We start from the raw sequence: 21,717 nt of genomic DNA on the forward strand, positions 1-21,717 counted from the left end.
ATATAAAATGGAAACACACACACACACAACCCATTTTAAATTAGATCATCCCTTTAAAATGGCTTGCTTCAACTTTTTAGGCATTTTTAGTATGTTGATTAAATTAACCAAACATATTTTGAAAACTTATAACTGCTTTTCCAGTACACAAGCATTCTTTAATAAAACTTGTAGTTGCATTTCCAGTACAAAGTCATAAACTTATAAATACTTTTATAACAAATAAGTATTCTTTAGTGAAGCTTCGAACTGTTTTTCCAGTAGGCAAGCATTATTTAATGAAATTTTTTTACTGGCTTTCGAGTACATAAACAAATTAGCAAATTTTGGAGTATTGAAATTATATAAATTAAATATGCTTATATTGGTATATAGAGTTTACAGTTTTTATTATGTAATCAAAGTTTATAATTTTTATATTATTACCTGATCCATAATTCCATCTAATTGTGCTTAACTCTCCAACATTTTTTCTTTTTTGGAGTTTTTTTTTGAGCAGTTTTTTGTAAGATTGAGGTAAGATGGTGAAATACAATTAACCTACCTTATATTTGAAACTTTTTTTTAATTCTGATATTTTCCTTTTAATATAGGGCTTGACTCTTCAAAGGAACCTAAATAATTTTTTGTGCTTTTGTTTATTGTTTTCAATAAACTTACAGCTGAAAACATGGTATTACTTAATTAAAAAACATAGAATTATGTCTATCAGATAAAAATTAAATGTTATCTAAATTTTAATTTGAAATAAATTACTTTTAATTTTCAGTATCAGCATAAGTAGGTCTGTTATAGGAATTAAAAAAACTTCAACCTTATAAATTACATTGTCTAGTACATTGTCTAGTTTCTTTTTGTAAAAAGTTTTTTATTGTTCTTGTAATAACGGGTGATGCGGAAGTTATCGGACAAAATAAAAACGTCAATAACTTATTTATAAATAAAAAAACAAACTGCTATTATTTTTTTTCGAAATAAAGCATTTATTTTTTAATAAAAATATATTATTTTTTATATGAAAAAACACCACCATATTCAATTGATCTCAATTTTGCTCTGACGCCTTTCATATGCGACTGTAAAAAGTTTAAATCAATTTCTTGTAGTTTTAGTTTAATGCAATCAATCAAAACTTGCTCTGTTGAAGCTTGCCAATCTCCCTCGTAAACCTTATGTGCCAAATGTCCCCAAAAACTTTCAATTGGTCATGCATAAAGCACATTTGGGGGATTGGATTCTTTATCAACATAATAGACATATTGGTCCATCTAATTTAGAGAATCTTTAGAATAATGAGAACTTGCTAAATCTGGCCAAAATAAATAGTTAAAGTCTCCATGATACTTGTGAATAAATGGAAGAAGTCGTTTTTCTAAACATTCATTAATAAAGATTGATGATTTGATCGCTACAGCCTTGGAAGTGCGAAACAATGGCTCGGACATACCACGGTCAGATATAGCTATCCACATTAATAATTTTTTTGGAAATTTCTCTTTTCCTATAAAACGAACACTTTCTGGGCATGTCTTTTTGTTGTTTGTGTAGTATCCAGAATTTTCAGGCATGTTGTCCTCTGCAAAACAAAAGTATTTTTCGTCATTGATGACTCGAAGCGATTTTGTGTTATAGAGTTGGTTAACTGTTTCCTTGCTTCTTTGTTGTTCTATAGCGTGTTTTGGAGTTTTTTCACGTTTTCTATATTTAATATTCATTTTTTTTAACTGACGACCAATTGTTGATTGATTTACACTGAATTTAATACCTATTTTTCTCTGACTGACCCCTTTTTGATTGTTGACAAGTCTCGTTAATTCGGCTTTCTTTTCTCTAGTCCAGGATGTCGGACGACCAGGGTGCTTTCTATCAGAAAACGATTGAACAGTTTCAAGTCCTTTTAGGTTATCATATATTTGTATAAAGTTTATATTTTATAGAACGTTTATGCCTACGCATAAAAGCACAAAAACTAATGATTATGCTCAAATAATGAAATTAGGATTTGTCCGATAACTTCTGCATCACTCGTTATTTTTGAAATATTTAAAAATTTTTCAACATAAGTAAAAAAAACTTTATTTTATTAAAAAGTAGAAAAAAGCTTTGCTGCCTTTTTACTCCACTTTTTTGGTTTGTTTGCATTTTGAATAGACGTCATCACATACTTAATAAAAATGTGACTGTATAGCAGCACTTTATTTAAGTTTAAATATCAAAGTTTTTTTTTAGAAATAGCTTCTATTAAACTTCAAAACTTTTTCTAAACTTTTTTTTACTAAAATTCTGTTTTTTTTTTTGTTTTTTTTTTGTGGAAAACTCCAGCTTGAAGTCAGAGCAGAAATCACTGGTCCCTACCTACCACCCCTCTACCCAAATGTGTATACAGTGTAATATACTAAATAGTTTAAAAAAATGTAATTTTTTTCTCAACAAATTAGACTTTCCTTCCTCATTATGCAGAAAAATATGGCTTTGAATATGAGCTGGTACAATACCAATGGCCTAGATGGTTAAATGCTCAAACTGAAAAACAAAGAATAATATGGGGGTAATTTTTTGTATGCTTTTAAAAATTTTGGTATCAAAGATTCATTGTATATATAAATTTTTATATTATTTATATGTTTAATATTTGTTTTTATTTCATATTTTTACATATTACCTATCTTTATATGTACATATGCATATACTTTTACTTATATTTGTTATAAATAAATTTACCTAATAGATATAAAATTTTATTCCTGGATGTGTTGTTTCCTTTAAACTTGGAAAGAATTATATTTGTAGATGCTGATCAGGTAACTTTTATGTTCATGTTTAATGTTTTTTTTTACCTTTTTTTTTTTAATTTTCAAATCTGTAATGGACATGGATATATTTATGCTTTATTTTATGTTTGTTCAGATTGTGCGTGCGGATCTTAAAGAATTAATGGACATGGATTTAGAAGGAGCACCTTATGCCTATACACCATTTTGTAATGATAGACCTGAAGTTGAAGGATTTAGGTAAACATAAACCCAATTAAAATAAATATTTGTATTTATATGGTGTCTATAGTAAATAAAAAATACTACCATTAAAGATTAAATGACTGCGAAACCTTGTGTTTATTTTTTATTACATTCAACTTATGTTCACACTTGTTCAATACATTTAATGTTTTGCCATGACACAATAAACCATTCTTGCAAATCACAATAAACCATTCTTCCAATTCTTTCATTCTTGCAATTATCTATTCAAATGTCTTATGCATATAAATAACCTAATTTAAAAATAGTTTTTATAAATAGCTATTGTTTTTAATTTCCTTTTTGACATAAGAAAGTTTTGCTTTTTTTTTTTTTTTTTTTTTTAGATTATTCACCTCCCCAAGGCCCGAGGGGGGCCACTACAGTCGAAGAGGCTACTCTTTTTTTTTTTTTTTTTTTTTTTTTTTGTTGTTATTCGTGGTGCAACCCACTCTTAACTCTTTAACTCCAAAACACGAACCTCGCTGCGCAGAGAAACTAAGTTGAAGCTTTAAAGAATAATTTTTTATTGAAAAGTTTTTCTTACGTGTTTACTTGTTTTTGCTTCACTGCATCCAAATTTTATTGATTTGATAATTAGGTTTTGGAATCATGGTTATTGGAGAAATCATCTTGGTGGTCGTCCATACCATATTAGGTGAGTTTATTATTTGTCAACCTTTTTTATAAGTTAAATATAAAACTCCAAGTTTTGAGTATAGTCTTATATAGATTTGTTATACTTTATTTTATTGTTTAGAAAAAGTTTTATATAAATTGTTTTAAGCAATTTGTGTATGTCAAGTTAATTATTTCAAAGAATGGAGTTTAATATTTCATAGAATAGAATTATTTATTTTAAAGAATGGAGTTAATTATTTCAAAAGATAGAATTATTTAATTCATAGGATGGAAGTGATTATTAAAGTTAATTATTTTTTATTGGGTTAGATTAAAGTTTTAATGATATTGTTTGGGTCAAAGATCTCATTTGAAGTTTGTCCTTTTATATCTTAAACGGTTTTACATTTTAAAATGGATTATTAGTATTTACCATGGAACAAAAATTTATTTATGATTTTTATACTTACGTTCTTTTTTCTTAATTATTAGTGCATTATATGTGGTGGATTTAAAGCGTTTTAGAAAAGTTGCTGCTGGTGATCGTTTGAGAGGTCAATATCAGGTAAAATTATATATATTTTTAAAAAAGTTATACTTTATAAAGTTATTTTAGAAGTTTAAAATTTTTAAGAAATCGACTTGTTATACGTCATGTTTGGATTGCTACGTCATGGAAGATAAAGTTTTTATAAACATATTTATATATGTTAAAAGAATCTCTGAGTATTTGAAAATTGGTTTTAATTGTTTATAATTTTTATTATTACATTTAAAATGTAAACCTAATATAAAAACGAATATCAGTTTACCTAATATGAAAACAAATGGAAAAAAAATATTTTTATTAAATTTTTATAAATATTAAATTTTTACATATTACTAACTGATGATTCTGGTAATAAGGATTTTCATTGGTAATGTTTTCTTGGTTGGTTGATTCAAAAGTTGAGTCTGCACATAAACTGGAACGATGTTCATTGCCTTTATCTTCAATGTTTGTTTTTTCATTTAAATAAAAATTTTAACATTTCACATAAAAAAATTTCAATGAATTTTTTTTGCTATAATGCTCTGTTAAGCTGACCGCATAAATAAGATTTGTGATGTTATGTGGTATAATTTTTAGTATAATAATAATTGCTAGAATCAAAAAATTAATACTAGCTAGTAGGCATTAGATCACACAGACAATTTTGATAATAAAAAAGATAAATATAATGAATCTATTTTAATTTATTTTTTACATTATATGATAGATCTGTTTTGCATGTATATATTTTCTTCCACACCTTGTTCACCAGGCTTCCACAGCCTGTTTATGTGTGTACACTTTTGCCACTTTTTTCAACAAAAACTGTTTTTCAGTTTTTTTGAAAATATTATTATTTTATTTTGATGTTTTTATTTGTTTGTTAATTCTTATAGATTATAATAATGTAATAATGATTCTTTTATATAGGGATTGTCTCAAGATCCAAACAGTTTAGCAAATTTAGATCAGGCAAGATTGAGTTCATTTTTTAATTTTAAAAATTGTTGCTTATATATATATATATATATAGAGAGAGAGAGAGAGAGAGAGAGAGAGAGAGAGAGAGAGAGAGAGAGAGAGAGAGAGAGAGAGAGAGAGAGAGAGAGAGAGAGAGAGAGAGAGAGAGAGAGATAGAGAGAGAGAGAGATATTAGCCCAAAATTATCAAATTATTTTGCTTCACAAGTCATCCCATGTTACATAAAATTTTATAAGTATCCTCAAAAAAGTTTGCAAATTGGGCAGTATTTATAGGTCCCTACTGAAAAAACTTTTTTAAGGAAACTATAAAAAAAAATTTGCATTATTGATTTTCATCACAAATAACATTCACTGAATCACCATGTATCATGATTATTTTTAAATACTGTAATCACATGAACTAATATGGCTAATACTTTTGTTTATAAAAAAAAATTTTGTGATCAAACCTATAATAACCATTGACCAGTACTAATGTCCAGTATCTACCAGAAGTTATTTATTGACATTCATCACCACTCCCTTAATTGGAGCAGGAAACTGCTTCCAATGGCTGCTAACAAGCTGCAATAAATATTATTTTTGATTCTCTATCATGGTTATCTGGGCCACCCTAATATATCAGTGGCTATTCTAGACCATTTTCAACAGTGCCAACCGTATTTGGGCACTGCCCAAATTTGAAATTGAGGACCTTTTTTTTTTTCAGCAAATATTGATTTTTTTCTAAATAATGCCAACATTCGGCAATATATTGTATATACTATAAATGATTTATTGTCAATAATGTTTCAGGATCTTCCAAACAATATGATTCATCAAGTTGAAATCAAGTCATTGCCTCAGGAATGGTTGTGGTGTGAAACATGGTGCAGTGATGAAAGCAAGAAATATGCTAAAACTATTGATATGGTATTTATTTACTTTTTTTACTTACAGTTGTGTTTAAACTTATGATAAGTTTATACACAACTGTCCATCAGCGCTATTGATATGTGTTTTTAACTCATTTATCAATAGGATTATCATTCAACATTCTAGTTGATAAAAACATCTCATAGTTATGTTTCCATTACAAAAGCAGTTTTTAATTTTACACCTATAGCTAAGCATTAAAAAAATTCTGCCCTAAAATTACTTATATTTGAAATTTATTTTCCTATAAAGTTATACTTGAGTTATACTTTAAATGTAAAAGTGTTACTGGTCAATACAGGTTGCTTGTAAAAATACAAAGAACTTGTAAAAATCCAAAGAGCTTGTAAGTATGAAAATTGTCTTGAATATAAATAAAGATTTTTTACACCAATTGGTAGTCACAAGTATGTGGGTTATATCATGACTTGGTATTGTTACATTATCTTGTGTTACCACCGTGCTGCTAATTGTATTTTTCTTGTTTATTTCTGTTCATTCAATATCATTAAAGTATTTAGTTTTAGGTTTCACAATAACATTAGAGTTAGATTACTTATAGTAAGATTCGTAAGTATAAAATGTTGACAATCTTACTTACAATAAGGTTGTCTACATTAGATTGTCTTTATTTAAAGTATCTTGAGTAAGATTGTCTACATTACTTATGTTATTAAATTTTTTTAACTTCATTGAAAAGTATTTTTTTTAAAGTTAAATTCTTTTATGATTTTCTCGTTCTTGTGGGGTGCAGAAAAAAATTGCTTTTTGCTTGAACCAAAGCTAGTAGGTTCTTTAGAAAAAAGCGTCGCAATCAAAAGTTACAAAGCAACCTTAATATTTTACATAGTATTATTTATACCTGTGTGTGAGTGTGTATATATATATATATATATATATATATATATATATATATATATATATATATATATATATATATAGCTTCACTTTTATTTTGCAGTGCAATAATCCACAAACTAAAGAGCCAAAATTACAGCGTGCAATGCGTATTGCTCCAGAATGGACAGAGTATGATGATATAATTCGTGCACTTCAAGAGCAAGTTTTTAAGAATGCTTCAAATTTAGAAAAAACATCTTGTAAGTCTTTTATATATGTATCATGTCTTTACTTTTTTATTTAATGACAAATTGAATTTACTAATTAAACTTTTTTTCTAACACCAAAAATTAAATGAATAAATTAATTTTAGCTTTAATTTACATATAGCTTATTGCTTTAATTTTTATATCCTAAAATGCAGCAGTTTTAAAAAGTTTATTTAAAAACTTTTTATCTATTTAACAAATCTTTTAAAAGTTGTTAAATTCTTTTAGCAATTTAAATTAAATGCAACTATTTTAAAAACATCAAATTTAAGAATTATACACTCATGTAATGTAATACCAAATGCAACATCGTTGTAAATATATCCTTCCAAAGATTATTTATGTTAGAGACAATTTAAAGTTGTTTAAAATTTTAAATGATACTGACAAATACTGACATGAGCCATATAATGTTTTGATGTGCAATTTTTTGTCTTAGCCATACTAAGCCTTACAAAATTGTTAGCTACATTGTAATTTAGTATGGCAGCATCTACTTGAACTGTTAATAATAATTTGTTTGTAAAAATAAAAAATTGTTTAATTTAACTATTGAAATTTCAATAGTTTGCTGTTTGCTATAAAAAATGATATAGTATTAAATAAATTTTTTTCCAAATAAAATGAAATGACCAATATTTATTTCGATAATTTTGATATTTATTTCAAAATTTATTTGTTGGAATTAGCTTAGTTGTTTTTTGTTTTTTAAACCAAAAAAGTTGAAAATTGATAAGAAAAAAAAAGTTTGCATTAATTAAAAGTTTATCAAATTTTTATTTATATGAATTAGCAAAAATTTAAAGTTTAAAGCCATATGAATTAACCTTAGTCTAAATTACCTATACAGAAATGATATTGACTCACCATCAAATATTTTTAATATGTAAAGCATTAAATACTTTTTTTGTAAAACACATTGTCTTATTGTATTCATATCTTATGCCATTGCTATGCTGCACTCATAGTCATAAAGTTTTTTACTCAATTATGTGAATTAAATTTAGGGATTTATTATATTGAATATTGACTTTTCTATCATGTCAGCATAAAATCTTTATATTGGCGTTTAGTAGGTGCACCTTAAATCTGAAAAAATATAAATACCAATTTATATTTTTTCAGATTTAAGACCTACTAAACACTAATGGGGTCGTCCATAAATTACGTCATGCAGTTTTTGACATTTTTTGACCCACCCCCTCCCCCTCCTGCCTTTTAATGCATCCATAACACTTTATTGACCCCCCCTTTCCCTCCAATATTATGCAACAATTTCGTACCCCCGTCCCCTTAAAAGTTTTTTAAATGTTTTTTCAGGGTTGAAGGGGGGTACAAAATTTTACAAAATACAAAGCAATTTTAGATATAATATCTATAATTTAAAAACCTATTCTTCCAATATATAATACATGCAAAATATTATATATATAATCCAATACATAATAATACAATATAATATATTGTAGATGAAAAAATGTTATTTTATAAATATAACTTTCTCATAACTTGTAACATTAGCGTGGTCTAGTGGATACTGCCTCGGGCTAGTAAACCAAGGTTTGCCTCTTGGCATCGATATATATATTTTTTCTAGTTAGTGCACAAAGGTTGTTTTTTTGTTGCTGCAGACTTTTGCACTAACTAAATAAAGTTCTTACCATATAAAGTCAAAGCGCAGAAGGTGCACTGCTCATAGACTGTTACAGCCATAACAGTCTATGAGCATGCTGTAACTACTCCGTTAAGGGAGTGTACACATCGACTAAGTAAGATTTAGGCATAGTTTTTTTTACAATCAACATGTAGATACATCAAATGAGGGTTTTGGCTTGGTCAGATACTCTTTTAATTAAAAGAAAGTCTTCTCTAGATTTAAATCTTAAAAAAAAAATGTTGCGTCACAAAATCGAGACCCCCCTCCTCCTCATAACAAATCGTCACAAAATCACCTCCTTCTCCCCCCTTCCCTCCTCCTCCATTAAACGTGACTTAGTTTAAGGATGACCCCTTAGTACAACTTGTTCATAGTTCAATTTGTTCATAATTACAACTCGTTCAAAGGTAAGAGTTGTTGGTTAAAGTACCAGCAGATTACCTTTAAGAACACTCCCTTAAATACTACACATAGAATTTCTACTCTAGATTCCACTAGTTGTAATGAAATTATGAAACAATCATTGGATCTGTATTTCTAGACATCCTAGATGACAAATTAATGACAAGTTTACCTCGTTTCCAAACTGAAAATTTAAAGAAAAAAAGTTCAAATTTTAAATAAAATTTTTTGTTTTAAAAATAGTTGTATTAACGTTTAATATATTTAATTTATACATTATGAACCCCTAATTTTTAAAAATTTAACTTGAAGTTATTTTTAATCACCATGATGTTTTCAAACTTAAAATTAGTTTAACTTTCAAATATAAAATCAGGTCAAGATACAACTAGACCTGTTTTGATCCACCAACACAATTTAAACTAATAACAAACTCTGAAATATATTTATTTTTCACCATTTTACACAGTGCTATGGATGGAGTTATTAAAGGGCCATTAGATTTTAAAAAAATGTATATAGTTTTTAAGATAATAACAATGTATGTTTTGGATAACGTAACAAAAAATCGGAAAAAAGTTTAATTTAAGTAGAGTTTCTTTAATAAAGAACCAAAGAGTGATGGTGCAGGAAAAATCATGGTTGTTTTTTTATTATCAATAAGCCATTTTAGTAAACATAATTTTAAGAATGAAGGGACATTGTAAACACTTCTTTAAAGATTTTGCGAGATATTTTTCTACACAAGAGCATAGGAGTTTGCAGCAATAAAACAGTTTCTTTCGATACTCTGCTTCATGAAATTATCGTTTTCAAGAGACATTTTTGAAGGGACATCTTTAACCTCCATGAATGTATACATGACTAATCTTAGCTGTATGTAATAAAGATATAACACTTGTTGTATTAAAAAATAAAGTATATATTTAGTATGAGGTATAATACAATATCACATAAATACTTACACATACAAATGCGTACATAAACTCATATGTAAGATTTAAAATTTGATTAAAAAGAGTCGGTAAAACTTTTTGTATATTTAGGTCCTCTATTTGCAATTATATTGTATATTGTATATTATATTGTAAGTCCCTTATTTGGAATTAAGGACTTAGTAAAAGAATAATTAGTATTGGGTTAAATGTAATTGTTTTTTTAGAATTTTTTTCTGAGTTGAATAAAATGGTTCCAAATATCGATAATCAGTTTTGAATATAAAACTATATATTTTTCATGTTACATTTTCATCTAGAATTACACTTGAAAACCATAATGAATATTTTTCTATAACAACAATGACTTTGTTTCTATAGCAACAATGTCTTTGTTTCTATAACAACAATGCCTTTGTTTCTGTAAAGCAGTTTTGTTTCTAATAGCAAGACTCTCTTTCTATATAGCAACAATGAAGATTAATGATTTGAATCATTACGTACAGTACTTAATACCTATTAAACATCTACACTTGGGATGTTGAATTTTTTGAAAAGAAGTAATTGTAAAAAATAAACTTTATTTCATTTTTGAGAGTTGTTTTTGCACTTGAAGTTTGGAAAACTTCTTTTTATTTTTGTTTAAATTGAAAATGGAACAAATAATAGTTTAAGTTTTTCCTTAGAGAATGGCTGTTGCTGTTTTTGTTCTGAATAAATTTTCTTTTCATAATCTTTTATTTCGCTTATTTCTCATGTAACACTTTTTACGTTCATTTTTGGCTTTTCTATCTAACCCTCTCTCTATTATACGGTAATCTTTATTTAAGAAAAACTTTTTATTTTAATTCTACCTGTCCTTATTGTTTTTAGTGTTATTAAGTTAACCTTATTGTTAAGTGTCCTTTATTGTTTGTACATCTGCCTACCGCCTCTAACGATTGATTCTCTTTTTACTTTAATCTGTTTCTTCAGATCAAGTTTTTTTTATTTTTTGATATTAGGATTTTTGTCAACAAATATTTTAATATAAGATCAAACAACTAAATATTGAGTTTAAATTAATATTTAACTTCAGTTTTATTATACTAAGAATTTTTACCCTAAAAGCAAAGAATATACACTCTAGGTTAAAGATCATGAGTGAATAGGGAGATAACAGGCATATTCATTTTACAATTTTATGATTATTCAAGATCTAACTATTCTCTATTCCTGGCTTTTTAGGTTAGTTGTAATGTAACGTAGTATTTAAGGGAAAAACCATGTATTTTTTAAGAAATCTTACTATCTAAAATGCTATTTTCTGTTGGACTAAGTTAGCCAGCCTCCTTATATATCAAACTGGCCTGGTTTCTTCTATAACAACAACAACAAAATTAAAACTTATAGATAATTTTTTTCATCCAAGTAAATGCAGTTATATTTTTTAAGGTTTTTAGGGAGAATCTGTTAAAAAAATCAAAAAATTCAAATAGTTTTTATTACCAAGTATAGAATTTCAAAGATAGTGGAATAATTTCAAAGATAATGGAATAATTTCAAAGATAATGGAATAATTTCAAAGATAATGGAATAATTTCAAAGATAATGGAATAATTTCAAAGATAATGGAATAATTTCAAAGATAATGGAATAATTTCAAAGATATTGGAATAATTTCAAAGATAATGGAATAATTTCAAAGATAATGAAATCGAAGAAAAACTTAATAATAGCTATTTTCAAATCACAAAATAAAAATTTTTAAAAATTGCCTTGTAACCTATGTACTCTATTTTGAAATTTTGCGTAGTTTTTAAAGATAATTTACTCGTACATAGGGCTAAAAATTTTAAATTATTTTAAAATTTCCAAGTCTGATGAATTACGACTATGTCATTATTTTAAAACTTGACATAAGACGCTATAATTACGATAATGGCTACCCTGATTATGAAGGCAGTATTTTTGTAACTTTTTTTTTACCATTTATTTTTGTAACATTTTTAATTACCTCGTCATGTCATTCTACAATAATTTTATACTGAAAATGTTTAAGCTATTATAATTTTTTTCTTTTAGCAAATCCAACCAAGGATTCTAAAGAAGAACTCTAGAAAGATTTAGGATTTTATCAAATTTTATTTAATGGGGTTTTTTTTACCACGCATCATTTTAATAATGAAAAAAAACTTGAAAATTGACGCATTTGTTTTTTCTTTAGTTTTTAAATTATTATTACTTTTTTACGCGTATGGTAAGAAACATTTAAATCCAGTAAAAGTTAAACCCAGATTTATCACTTATATTTAACACCTAAATTTATGTAGCCATTGGTGATTGGAATTGGAGGTAAGTAGAAAACCCAGAGTTTTATGGCTGTCAGGCAAACTTTATACTGAGATATGAGAAAAAATGTAAACAATCAGTTCTTTTCATTTTGTTTCGTATTTTTTGTTTTGTGTCTATGCTGGCCGTTTAAATTTTATTGTAAGTGCTGGATTACATATTAAAAATAAAATTATACTAACCTATACATGTTTATACTATAAGAGAATACATATTTCCTTTTGATTAAACAGTTTAATCATGCTCAAAAACAATCAATTGTATTAGAACTACTGTTTATAATTAAGTGGTTGCGATTGCCAAAATTAATTTTAAAAAGTTCATTGTTTCAAAAATATGAGACCCTTATTAATATAATAGCTTCTGATTAAGTGTTTCATGCAAATTGTATGAAACACTTTATCAGAAGTTATAATACTAATATCAAAGCTGCTCCCGATGGGTCAGGGTAACAACATTAGTTTTTGCTATGTATAATAACTAATAACGTCTGTAAATATAATGAGGTATAACTACATCTGTTCAAAAACTCTGTAAATACACTGAGGTATAATAACATCTGTCCAACAACATCTGAAATTTCCTTGATGTCTAATAACATCTGTGTAAAAAGTGTATTATTATCTGTGTATGAGTATCTGTGTAAAAAGTATAATGATTACTTCAGATGTAGTTACATCTTTTCAATTATGCTAAGAATAACTACATATGTACAACTACCCTGTAGTACCAATTGAAGTGCGAAGTTTGTTTAAACTTGTCATGTTAACAGGCATGTGCTTTTTATATAGTTCCCGCATTTATTTGTATTGTTTGAATAGATTCCTGGAATTTATTAATTTATTTGTGTGTTTATTTGTAGATTTTTTCATAATGGATAGTATGGAAGGAAAAGGGTGTGCAGTTATAGCATTATTAGACGGGAAGAGAAAACCGTATCAGATTTTCAAAATGCTGCAGCATAAAGGAATATCAAAGGATTTTGTCTATCGTACTATTAAGCGATATAATGATAGTGGTTCTGTCAAAAAACGTTATGGTGGTGGCAGGCAACGCACTGCACGTACCCCCAAAATGCTTGCAGCGCTTAAAGCTCGAATTCGTCGCAATCCAAGACGGAATCAAAAAAAACTTGCCCTTCAAATGAATGTGAGTCGTATGACCATTAACAGAGCCTTGAAAGAAGACCTTAAGGTACGGGCATTAAAAATTAAAACATGTCACTATCTTACAGCCGCCAACATCAAAGGAAGACGTGAGAAATGTGCTCAACTTCTTGCTCGATATGGGCCCGCTGCTGTTAACAGAATTTTATTCACAGACAAAAAATATTTCACCATAGAGGCCAAATTTAATCGACAAAATGATCGCGTCTACGCGAAAAATCGTGCAGAATTACCTCACCATGTTGGATATGTCACCAGACGCCACCATCCTGAACAAGTTATGGTTTGGGCGGGGGTTAGTGCAATGGGCAAAACCCCATTGCATTTTTGTGAGTTGGGAGTAAAAACAAAAGCAAAAAATTATCAGGAGGACATTTTAGAGCAGGTGGTAAAACCTTTAAATGACTCGTTGTTCAATGGGGAACAATGGTCATTCCAACAAGACAGTGCCCCATCGCACAAAGCGAAGACAACACAGAGGTGATTGACAGCCAATGTGCCCGATTTTATCTCTACGGATGCCTGGCCGTCAACATCACCAGATCTTAATCCATTGGATTATGCAATCTGGTCTAAACCCTCAAGCGATCACTTCTCAGAGAATGGGATGCTTTATCCATGGATACCGTGCGTAAATCAATCGAGGAATGGCGTCCAAAACTGGAGGCGTGCATACGGGCAAAAGGGGGTTATTTCGAGGACTCTCTTTATTAATGTGTACTTTAGCATTTTAACTAAAACATAACATGCATATAATATGTATATATTACATTTGTTCTTGCATTAAAAACATGTTCTCTTAAATTTTTTTACTGAATTAAAATTTCGCATTTCAATTGGTACTACTAGGTACATCTAGAGATTTTACAGATGTAGTTACATCTACAATTCAGCAGTATGAGTATGAAGTAGTTAAGAAAATCACAAAAAAAATCCTAAATTGATATACCAGTATACACAGGGTGACCAGAAAAAACGGAGACAAAATTTAATGTCCTGATAATAAAGTTCTTTACGGTATCCAATTAATTTTATTGGTTTTCGGATTCTCCATGTTTTTATGTTTAGTATATATATGTTCTTAGTTTGATATCTCTAAAATATATTATATTTTTAGAATGTCAAATAAATTTAGTGCAATTTTGGAGTTGCTTCGTAAAGGAATGTGTCAATGTGATATTGTTCTCAACGCCGTTAATGCATGTACTGGAAAATACTCGAATTTTGCGTTTTTATAAAAAGGTTATTTTTCACTGCATTTATTTAGCCCGAATAATTTATTTTTTTTAATTTTTTTTTTTTATCTCCTAGCGCTTTAGTTTGTCTAAAATCAAACAAAGTTAAATTTTTTTTAAATTACTTAAGTTTAGATATAAAATTTTGCTTTATAGTTGATCAGCCATATTTTGGTATAAAATGGTACTGCTCTCAATGAAGATAAAACATTAAATTGAGAAAACAACTTTTTCAAACAAGTTTTAAGTTGCAAATATGTATATGTTTAATTTCTAACCAGTCATATGTCTGCAAACGTATTAAAGGTTGAAAAAAATTAGTTATTTCAAGTTTAAAATCTGTTTTTTCCATTTTATATAAAAGTTTTTATTAATATGAGTGTGAAGAACACACAAATTGACATACGACGAGTTAGAATTGACATACGACGAGTATTTAAAAGTCTAAGCTCAAAATTTAAACATTACTGTGATGTAAACTACCCCTATTTTATAATGCCATAAAACTTTTTAACTAAAATTCCGGTCTATAAATTACCATAGATTAATATATATATTTTATTTGAATATATATATATTTTTTATTTTTTTTAAAGAAAATATGTATACATATTTTCTTACTCCATCGCAAAAGATATGTTGAGTTTTAAACAATATATATAGATATTGTTTAAACTTAACATATCTTTTAAAACTTAACATTTATTGTTTATAATCAAATGTTGCAGACCGGGAAAAAAATATGTTTGTTATCACCGAGAACATCAAAGACAAAAAAGTTTAAGAACTTGCATTAACGGCGTTGAGTTCGCTTGCTTAATGTGCCTAAGCAAACTGTGTCCAAGGCCGTCAATTGTTTCAAAGAGCTCGGCCACGATGGTCGCCGTCCAGGAAGTGGTAGAAGACGCACCGTCAACACGGCCGGCAACCGGCAAATCATCAGGAAGCGAGTCAAGCAAAATTTGAGGGTCTCCATGCGAAAAATCGCCCGTGAAACCGGAATGAAACGTGAATCGGTGGGACAAATGGCCAAAAAGGGAGCTTAACCTCATGCCTTACAAGCTCCGAAAAGTTCAATTGCTCACCGATGAAAACAAACGTGTGCGGCTTCAGAGATGTCGCCAACTCAAGCGTCGGGCCGCTGCTTAGCAATGGAGGCGCATCTGTTCACGGACAAATAGCTGTTCATCGTCGAGCAAGCGCACAACCACCAAAAAGAGCTGGTCCGCTGAGGCTCCCGGCAACAGCACTTCGGTGATGTAAATTGGACGTTTCAACAGGACTCTGCCCCTGCTCACAAGGCGAAAACGACTCAATACTGGTGTTGGACCCATTTTCCGGACTTCATCGCGTCTTCGGAATGGCCGCCCTACTCGCCAGATCTCAACCCGATGGATTGCAGCCTGTGATCAAGTTTGGAGGCCAGGGCCTGTGCTACATGCCACATAAGTTTGTAGTCGCTGAAGCAATTGCTACGCCGGGAATGGGATCGATTATCACCAGAAGACCTGCGGCCCATCGCTGAAAATTTCAAGACGCGTTTGGGCTTATGTATCACCGCGGGAGGGGGCCACTTCGAAACCGGCTGAGTATATTATTGCGGAAGGTCCATGTTATTGTTATTCATAGTTGTTTTTTTACTCAATTTTTGTTGGTTTAATAAAAAATGATTAAAAATGCTTGTCTCCGTTTTTTCTGGTCACCCTGTAAATAGTAAAACTAAAATCAATCTGCACTTTAAATGTAGGATGGATGATTATCAATAAATGAATCAGATATTAGGAAAGTACTAAATAACTTTGTCCATTCATTTTTTCAAAAAGAAAACGAAAAAAATTCCAATCTCTAAATATGAAAGCGCTAATGAATATTACTATTATTATTAGTGCGCATAGTTACGCATAGTTACGTCTATTGTTCGTATTGTTACTTACGGTTCTGTATTCTGTAAAATACACTATTTCTTAGCTTTTAAGTAATTTCTAGCCTTTTTTTTATGCGCGGTTATTTGTTCCATGCGGTCTTTCGAGTAAAGTCAGCTAGCGAATTAGAGCTGATGTACTTTTATTCTCAAGAAGAATTGATGTTGTTCATTGTTTAAAATAAAATTTAAATAATCGTTTGTTTGTTGTTGGTTGTTTTTATTTTTCTAATTTTTATAGCCTGTTTTCATTTTTTAGAAGAAGTTAGATTATTTATAGATTAAGATTATTAGATTATTTATAGATTAAGATTATTTTTTGTAGAAAGAATAATAAGAATAAAACTTTATTTATGTATTTAGTATGAAAAGTTAAATAAAATAAGACTGTTGTTTGTGGTCATGTAAGTTTATATACATAAGTTTGCGTTTATTTCAATCTATTTTATATTTCTTTATATCTATATGTATATTTTATATTCTTAGGAAAAATAATAAGGAATAGAAAAATTAAAAAAAATTCTTCTGGAATTTGTCAAAAGAATGTTGTGTTATGCATCATTTTAAGGTATTTTTATTTTTGTTTATTAGAAATTTTTGATTTTGTTCTTAAATGGTTTTATCTTTTTCATTCCAATGTTGTGAATTATAGTCTGCATTCTTTGTTACATTAAAAATAATTGATGCTAATAAATGTTGTTTTATAGTTGTTAAAGGTTTGCATATATGTTTATACTATGCTCAAAGTTAAAAAGTTTTTGATAAATACGTGTATGTGATGATATATGTTATATAGTTGTTTTATAAATGTGTTTATATAAATGTTTTTATAATAGTATGAAATGTATTTTATCTAATGTGTACATGATTGTTAAATGAGGTGTTTTTATATGTTATATAAAATTGAAAAAAATATTGTATTTTATAGTTAGTATAACTATAACACACAATATATTTGAGATATAGATCTAGAGCAAGATTCGTCAACCTTACCAGTCAAGCGGTGTTACTGCTTTAGATCTAAGTGTAATCTAGCTTTCAATATAACTATTCTGAAAATACATAACATTATCTTTAATAATTTTTTGCGTAATGTTGTTTATAAACTTTTGGCTTATCTTTATGTTAGTATCTGTTGTTAAAAATGATTAATAGGTAGTTTCATTACTAAAACTCGCTACTTTTGTTTCTTAATATAAATACATTAATATAATTTCTTCAAGCAGAAACATAAATTAGTGACTTTTATCTGAAATAGCACAGTGAATATTATTATTATTAGTGCGCATAGTTATACTTATTGTTCGATATTAGTTACAATTTTGTATTCTGTAAAATACACTATTTCTTAGTTTTTAAGTAGTTTCCAGACTTTTCTTAACCAAGTGTTTTCTTAAAGAAGTCATGACCTTTTATGGTACGAGTTTAAAATGTTTAAGTAGACATTAGGTAGATAATGTTTAGTAGCTTGAAATGATAGGTAATATAAAATCTTTTTAAAATTTTATTAAATAATTAGTTTATTGTAATCTTTTTTTAAATTGTACTTTTAAATTTAAAGCCTCGTGTTATAGATGTTAATATTGAAAATATAAGCTACATTAATTCTTAGGTGGGGTCTACCGTTAAAAGATATTTATGGGTAGTTTCATGCTTTCACATGCTTTTAATAATTGGGATAAAAGCCATGACAACATTTTGTTATAAATAAAATTTATCTATAGTATTGTTAAAACCTTTGCTCTTTGAAAAAAATGTTTCTGGCTTTTAAATAAGTGTATAATAATTTCTCTTGCATGAATGAATTGTGGTTTAGGATATAATTGTGTTATTATATGTTCGTTTTTCTATATTTAATATAGCATTAATCATTTTCATACATTTTTATTTAAGTTTAATTGTTTATAATTTATTAAGATTTAGATTAGAAAATTCATGTTTACAGAGTTGTTATTAATCATAATCGAGTTATTGTACCAAGGAAATTGTAGAGGTTTATTTATAAAATGTACTATATATGTTATAAAGAAAATTTTGGATTTCATATGTTTTCACTAATAAATAATTCAATATATATATATATATATATATATATATATATATATATATATATATATATATATATATATATATATATATATATATATATATATATATATATATATATCCTTGGAGTTGCAGCAGCGTCATAATTATTTTTTAAGAAAAATATGTTTTGTATAGATTTTTTAAAAATATTTTTGTTACATATTTAAGTATTTATCATGTAAATAAATGTACTTTTTTTTGTATGTTTATAAAAAAATTTATTATTTAAGTGAACACAACTGTTCTATATATGGTTTTAACATCTCTTTTATAGCCTTTTCAGCTCATTAGGGCGGGTGAATAAAAAAAGCAATTGCTTTTTTTATCAACCCGGCCTTATTTTTATCAACTTCAAAAATGTCGAGTAAAAGCAATTGCTTTTTTTATCAACCTGACTTATACAAAAATTAATAAAAAGTTTTGAATAAAACTAATAATTTTGACGCAAAGTTAAGACAAACGCAAGGCAAAATATATTCCGGACATTTTTCGCTAAATATTTTCTGCATTATTATAAATTTTGGATTGGATGAATGCTGGAATAAATATATGTTAATATAAAGTAAATCGACATTTGTTTACGGTATTTTTTATTTTTATTTTTTTTAATTACTAAATAAGACTTGGATGATCGATGCATGCAATTCAAGTCATATTTTAACAAAACGATTTTGTGATTTGCGCATTTAATGTTCGAACGTTGCGGAAATAAATGGTTAACTGTATCTTTAATGAAGCTTACAGTTTTGTTTAACTAAGAAGAAGCCAAGAAAAATAAAAGTAAGCACAACTAAAAAAGTATTAATAAATTTATATTTCATTAGATAGAGAAAACAAATAAAAATTAAATTATTAATAATTTATTTACTAAAAACCCGTATTACGGGTTGCATACTGCTAGTTTTTAATAATTAATGCTAAACCAAGGATTTAATAAACCTTAGTAAATCTAGTGAAAAATAACTATAACACTTCAACAAAAAAAAATGTAAAATTATGCATATAGAAAAAAAGAGTCAACTAAATAGCGATGAAAATTATTATACTATGCTAAAAATATCTTTGAAACAAAATTTAGGTATCCTAAAATCTGATGGCAAAACAAACAAATATGATTGCAGAAAAAGCAAACAAAATATTAGGTCAAATGAAGCATTGATTTAAATACTTTGATAAAAACCTAATGAAAGTGCTGTATTGTTCTCACGGTGCATAGAAACATGCGCTGAGACCTTGCAGCACATCCCCAAAAATGTTTTATTTGTTTATTATCAGAAAACTCCTCTTTTTTCAAAATTGTAATAAACAGTTTTTTTTCACCGGGACCTAGGGAGAAATCACGTGTTTTAGGAGAATGTGTAGTAATTTTGTTATTCAAAATAGGTAACTAAGAGCTATGTGGCATACTCAAATTTTTAGTATGTTAATAGTGGTATCAAATGAAGATGACTTGCAAAAAATTTAGGTAATTGGAGCTAACCCAGCCCCATCCCGACCCCTAATTGTCCCCTTCCTAGAACTACGTCTCCTAAGATAATAAATTTTTGTTAAGTTTTATCATAAATTAGACCAAAATTTATCAACAGATTTCAAGTTTCATCAAAAAATCTCTTTTCGTTTAAGATTTATGACCATAAGAAGTTTAACCTAACCCCGTCCCGACTCCTAATTGCCCCCTTCCTAGAACTACGTCTCCTACGATGTTAATTTTTTTCTAAAGTTTTATAAATTAGACCAAAATTTATTGACAGATTTCAAGTTTCATCAAAAAATCTCTTTTCGTTTAAAATTTATGACGTAAGAAGTTTAAAACTCCACAAATTTACTCGCTGAAATAACTTTGAATGGTCGTAACTTTTAAAGTAGAAATTTTTTTTATGATGAAATTTAAAATCTGTCGATGAATTTTGATCTAGTTTAATATAACACAAAAAATAATTTGAAAAATTCCTTTAAGGAACCATACGCTAGGGATGGGGTATTAGGGGTCCAATAGGGTTAGCTACAATTACTTAATCGCCGTAAAAAAAATCTATGGTCTATGTGGTTAAACTATTTATATTTTGCATATCATAAATCAATATATCATATATCTAGAAATTATATTAAACAATTGTTCATAAGAGATTAATATTATACTTTGCACAATCTACCTGCAAATTGAAAGCTACTTTAAAGTGTTTGTAGTTGTAAGTAAATAACAACTGCGTTTTGTAGCGCTTCAATATAGTTTGGGTCGAGAGCTTGTTCGGTCCAGAAATCTAAGCCTGCAGAATATAAAATGCACAAATAAGTTTTAGTCTATTTATTGAATAATCGTCATAGTTTATGCAAGTTTAAACTTGCATAAACTGCTGTATTATTGTAATAATAAGTATTTAATTACTATTATCATATTTAAGTAATATTATTTCATTCTTTTGTCAAACTGTAAATTTATTTATCATACCAAAACTCCACCTTTCATGTTGATGAATTCTATAATATATTGCTTAACTATGTATACCTTCAAAGGAATTGTAGCCCCTAGATTTTTATAGCTCAAAGAGAACTGCTCTATATATTTGACATGAGCAGAGCTTAATGGTTTTCCAAAACAGCCATGACTACTTTTCAAAATCTCTAAGTACCTTAATGTATTTGGATACTGGATCTAGAAGACTGGACTACTGAAAAAACAGTTCAAAGCTGTCTATGTTTTTAAGCAACTTATTTCAAGCATTGCCTTTTAAACGTTGCTGCCCTTGGTAGGATACTCTGTAGATATTTATCGTAGACAGATATCGGTTGACAAACTGTAACACA

At 27.9% G+C, this 21,717-nt stretch overlaps 1 protein-coding gene across 2 annotated transcripts in view; it reads left to right on the forward strand.

Annotated features, from left to right (window-relative positions):
- Nucleotides 1-21,717, forward strand: part of LOC100200765 (UDP-glucose:glycoprotein glucosyltransferase 1) — a 118,439-nt gene that overhangs the window by 50,763 nt on the left and 45,959 nt on the right. Inside the window, exons 40-48 of one of the 2 annotated variants that reach the window (XM_065787950.1) lie at nt 2,439-2,548; nt 2,729-2,801; nt 2,908-3,011; nt 3,619-3,675; nt 4,131-4,203; nt 5,101-5,142; nt 5,949-6,065; nt 7,030-7,168; nt 12,236-12,357. In XM_065787950.1, coding sequence (XP_065644022.1) covers nt 2,439-2,548; nt 2,729-2,801; nt 2,908-3,011; nt 3,619-3,675; nt 4,131-4,203; nt 5,101-5,142; nt 5,949-6,065; nt 7,030-7,168; nt 12,236-12,270 — 750 coding nt within the window. In that variant the 3' untranslated portion in view covers nt 12,271-12,357. Of the gene's footprint in view, nt 1-2,438; nt 2,549-2,728; nt 2,802-2,907; nt 3,012-3,618; nt 3,676-4,130; nt 4,204-5,100; nt 5,143-5,948; nt 6,066-7,029; nt 7,169-12,235; nt 12,358-21,717 lie in introns of those variants that run through there. The other variant, XM_065787951.1, reaches the window with a different exon arrangement.

This window comes from Hydra vulgaris, chromosome 01 (assembly GCF_038396675.1).
Source record: "Hydra vulgaris chromosome 01, alternate assembly HydraT2T_AEP".
Classification (NCBI taxonomy): Eukaryota; Metazoa; Cnidaria; class Hydrozoa; order Anthoathecata; family Hydridae; genus Hydra; species Hydra vulgaris.